Source organism: Hibiscus syriacus, unplaced genomic scaffold, assembly GCF_006381635.1.
Source record: "Hibiscus syriacus cultivar Baekdansim isolate YM2019G1 unplaced genomic scaffold, ASM638163v2 tig00111427_pilon, whole genome shotgun sequence".
Lineage (NCBI taxonomy): Eukaryota > Viridiplantae > Streptophyta > Magnoliopsida > Malvales > Malvaceae > Hibiscus > Hibiscus syriacus.
The window spans coordinates 1,011,742-1,016,800 of NW_024063088.1; the positions used below are offsets into that span (position 1 = coordinate 1,011,742).

At 34.8% G+C, this 5,059-nt stretch overlaps 1 protein-coding gene across 1 annotated transcript; it reads right to left on the reverse strand.

Annotated features, from left to right (window-relative positions):
* Positions 1-651: 651 nt before the first annotated feature.
* LOC120163065 (tubulin alpha chain-like) lies at positions 652-1,118 on the reverse strand. Its single transcript, XM_039173085.1, has one exon. It carries the CDS (start codon positions 1,099-1,101, stop codon positions 652-654), a length of 450 nt encoding a protein of 149 aa, XP_039029016.1. The 5' UTR covers positions 1,102-1,118.
* Between the last annotated feature and the right edge of the window lie 3,941 nt (positions 1,119-5,059).

Sequence of the window (5,059 nt, forward strand, 5' to 3'; positions counted from 1 at the left end):
GACACTTGAAGCAAAAGTGCGATGCCTCCTTCCGTTCGACTTGAATCTAAAGTGACGATGCTTCCTTCCATTCGACTTGAATCGAAGGTGTCGATGCTTCCTTCCATTCGACTTAAATCGAAAGTGCAGATGCTTCCTTTCGGTCTTCTTATTCACCTTCATTTCTTTCTTCTTCATCTTCTTATACAAGGTTCCTTGACATTTTTTTCATGGACACTTGGATGTGAAGCTTTCAAGTCCCATGACACTTTGAGATAGAAGCAACAAATCATGACGATGTACAATTTAAAATAACCAGCAATGCAATAAAGTGCAACTCATCCACAAGAAACTAGTACAACAAAATTTGTTTCTAAAGGCAACAAGAAATTGAACTCCCGACAAACTCTAACTTTAAACAAACTATTCAAAAAACTCTAACAATTTACCATACCATTAGCTTTAAAGAGTGACCCTGCTCCATGTGGTCAATTGTGATCAATCCTATTGACCGTAATTAGAAGCAGACGTTATGTATTGCTGGTGATTCAGGGCTCCATCAAACCTCGATGAGGCTGTAAGAGATGAGATAACCTGAGGTGAAGGATAGACGGTGAACCCATGCTTTAACTTCTTTCCATAGTCAACAGAGAGACGCTCCAAGTGAAGAGATCAAAGTCCAGAGCCAGTACCACCACCAACAGCATTGAAAACCAAGAAGCCTTGGAGGCCAGTGCAATTATCAGCAAGCTTTTGGATGCGATCCAAGCAGACATCAACAATCTCTTTGCCAATTGTATAATGACCACGAGCGAAATTATTGGCAGCATATTCTTTGCCACTAATGAGTTGCTCAGGATGGAAGAGCTGACGGTAGGTTCTGGTCCTCACTTCATCAATAACAGTCGGTTCCAGATCCACAAATATAGCGGGTGAGACATGCTTCCCAGCACCAGTTTTGCTGAAAAAGGTGTTGAAAACGTCATCTCCTACACCAACAGTCTTATCGCTTGGCATTTGGCCATCAGGCTGAATTCCATGCTCGAGGCAGTAAACTTCCCAGCAAGCATTTCCAACCTGAATATCGGGCTGGCTGATGTGAACTGAGATGCATTCTCTCATTTTTCTTCTTCTTAAAGATTCAATATCTAGAAGGAAAATCTAAAAGGAATGGAAACAAAAAATTGCTTGAAAATATAAGAAAAACAAGGAGGGGCGGGGCGTGTATCCGTTCAACTGAAACAAATCAGATACCAGCAACATCATTGAAACATTTGGTCGAATAGATTATCAACACCAGTAAACTTAACGAAATCAGAAATCAGAATACTCTATAAACACCAACAACTACTGATATAACTCCAAACACAGGACACGAATCACCAAAGTAAATGAAAAATTAAATCCAATGTTAAAGCACACTAAGGTTCCAGTAATGACTACAGCCTACAAATCAATTTCTTTCATACCAGGAATATTGTTAGAAGATGAATTGAGAAGATTCCTAGTAACTATGATGAGTTGATGACAACATTAAACCACATGCACCGTAGCATAAGCAATAGAACGACAATAAAACTGGAGATCGAAAAAATCTACAAACTCTGTAGTAGCAACTTCGTGAGAGTAAAGAAACTCAATCGTCGGCGCAACGACGGAAGAGAAAATGACGCTAGGATCTTTTAGGGAATGATTCCATGATGGAATGTTGATACTCTAGCACAAAGGTCGGCGTTGCTAAACTGCAATATGAAATAGAAAGAAGAAAGGAAATAGCCTATGGAAAACAAACAGAGAGTATTAAGTGTTCTAACTAACTGTAGAAAATGGTGTACAATGATATTCAACATATTACAATAATTGGATATTTATAACCTAATATTAACACCCTAACAAATCTAACAAATTCTTAACTAATTGCCAACTAACATCAACTACTTAATAATCTAACATTCCCCCAACTTCTTCGACCTTCTTGACCTAAAGATGAATACTTGAATCGAAAGTGCGATGCCTCCTTCCGTTCGACTTGAATCTAAAGTGTCGATGCTTCATTCCATTCAACTTGAATCAAAGGTGTCGATGCTTCCTTCCGTTTGACTTGAATCGAAAGTGCAGATGCTTCCTTTCGTTCTTCTTATTCACCTTCATTTCTTTCTTCTTCATCCTCTTATTCAAGGTTCCTTGACATTTTTTTTCATGGACACTTGGCTGTGAAGCTTTCAAGTCCCATGACACTTTGAGATAGAAGCAACAAATCATGACGATGCACAATCCAAATTCAGTTTCAAATTGTCTTAATTTATGGTTTTTTAATTCACTTCAAATTCTCATGCAAATTCATGCATAAGCAACCTAAAGTGTTCCTCTGTAACATCCCAAAATCAAGGCTAGTGACTATAATGAGAGTTTTTGAAAGTTGGTGATCAATTTAGGAAAATTGAAAAGTGCAAGGGCTTAAATATGAATATGTGAGTATTACATTAGATGGTAATTAAAGAAGGAATAAAGGCTATTAAACTCTTTTCAGCCTAAAGGATATTTTATCATCCTTATTAATGGATAAGCATGTGGGTTATAGGAGATATCTGGAAGCTATTTCCTCTTGTCTTCTTTTTCTTCCCGTTAGTTCCATCAGAAAGGTAAGTTTGATTTCAGATGTTGATTTCTTGAATTTCTAAGTGAGTTTTGATTCTTTGGGTGTTATATAAACTTAAGGAAAGATTATATGATCTTAAAACATCAAGATGAGAGATTTAGAAAGGAAATTGTAAAAAGGGTGTAGAAATGAATTATTTGTATAAAGAGGTTTTTGAATTTTTATTAATGAATTTGACTTGTCAAGGGTATAATTAAGAAAATAAAAGTAGTAGAAGTGGATTTAAAACATGTTCAATAATGGATATGATTTTTGGTTCCAAGTGTTTGATTAGAATATGAGATGTTAAAGTGTGATAAAGTGAAGTAAGTTAGTTTAGGAGTATATAGTTGAGTTTAACGGTTTTATGGAAGAGTAAAAAGGAAAAATAGCAAAGTTTTAGGGAATTTTTGGTATTAATGAATGAATTATGGGTTGGTAGTGTCGGTACTGGTTGAGTAGGTACCGATACTACAAGGTAATTTATGAGAAATTTATGCTTGGGGTATCGATACTGCATGAACAGTATCGATACCATAAGGAAAAAAGTATCGATACCAATGTGGAGGGTATCAATACCAGTAACATCGAAGCTAATTTTGGTATCGATACCGGGGTAGGGTATCGGTACCCTAACATAGAAGTATCGGTAGTGTGAGGGTAGTACTGATACTACTTAAGTTGGAAAGTGGAAATTAGTGTTTATGTAGTTTGCTTTGGTTTGAATATTATCGATTAATTAAAATTCCGATATTCATTAGATTATATTCGTGTAGATATTTATTGAAAGCAAAGTTCGAATAGACCGTCAGAGTAAGAATTATGAGAAGGAAGCAAGAGCTTGGAATTTGTTAATTGAGACCAAGGTGAGTACATGATATTAAGCGTAAGTTATGTTAGGAAATTAAGACTTGTGAGGAGTCTAATTCCAATGTTAGGTTATAGGAGTACTGGAATATAAGCATGTAGTGATATGATGCTAGATGTACATGAGCAAATGCATATGTCTAGATGTTGAATACATATATATATATATGAAATATTTGAATGCATGTATGTATGATAAAGTGTGTGATCATTAGCTATGTTTGATAATAAGTTATGTGAATCTAAGAGATAATACATATGGAAAGAGATATGTGAAAGTAATATATGTGATTATTTGTTATATGAATACAAGAACATGTGATATGAGATACACGATAAGAAGATATGAGACTCCATGAGAGTATTACATGATATGTGATAAGAAGCCATGAGTTATATGCCTATGTGATATGAATATGTGAATGTGTGATAAATATAAATAATAATGCCCATGTTATGTGTTATGATAGCTAGGGGTATAGTTGGCATGCCAAGAGTCGAGGGTTCTATATGATCATTCGGGACATATATATAATCCTTTAGAACATATATGCGGTACTTCGGTACATTTATTTGGTCTATTGGAATATGTATATGGTTCGTAAGGTGTGGTCCTTTTGGACATATGTGATATGTGGTCTTTCGGGACATAGTGGTCATTCGGGACAAATTTCTAAGTGCCTCTTGTGGGAATTTTACGAGCTGTGGTAACAACATATGTGTACAACCTCTATGTACTCGCATACCTTAAGTTCTCAGAAATATACATGAGCTAATAAAGAAAGATAAAAACAAGTGCATTGTGTATGAGATATATACTTTGAAATGTGAAAAGTATTACTGGAGTTATGTGATGTGATATGCATTGTTAGTTTTAAGATTATATGATTATATGAATATATGAATGAATGATAAGAATGTTAATATTGATATGTGTGCATATAAGTTTATGGTGTATGAAATATACATTCATTTGTTAAGTAGAATAGTTTCGATTAATGGTTACATGTCTCACTAAGTCTATGACTTAGTGTGTAAGTGTTTTACACGTAGGTGTTGATAAGCAAGAGGATCAAGCTTAGGACCAGCAAAATAGCATATCTCCACTCAAAGATCAGATCAGAAATATTTTGTAAAGTATGTTTTTTATGTAATAGGCATGTTGGCATATAAACAAAGTCGTTAAGTATGTATGCTCTGATCGAGTTTGGTAATGTTTTGAACATACTTATGCAATAGGTTAACTTTATTTTAATGAAAGTTTAAATTTCTATGGTTTTTATAAAAGTACAAGTTTTGAATAGTCAATGTGACACCTCAGATTCATATCCAGGTCAGGTACAGATTGGGGGTGTTATATTTACTAGTATCAGAGCTAAGGTTTAGTTGATTCTAGGATTAAACCAAAGTAAAAAGGTGTTTTAAAAAGTATACATGCCAACAAAAAGTGAAAGTTTCTGATCTGATAGAGTCATGAGCATGTTGTCTTCTAATAAAATTATATGGTTATGTATTAGATGTCTGATCGTGATAGTTCTCGAAGTGAAAGGAGAAGTGATAGACCTAAAGGTAGTA

Excerpts from the sequence above, each read along its gene's own strand:
- LOC120163065 (XM_039173085.1), bottom strand. The coding sequence starts at position 1,101 with ATGAGAGAATGCATCTCAGTTCACATCAGCCAGCCCGATATTCAGGTT.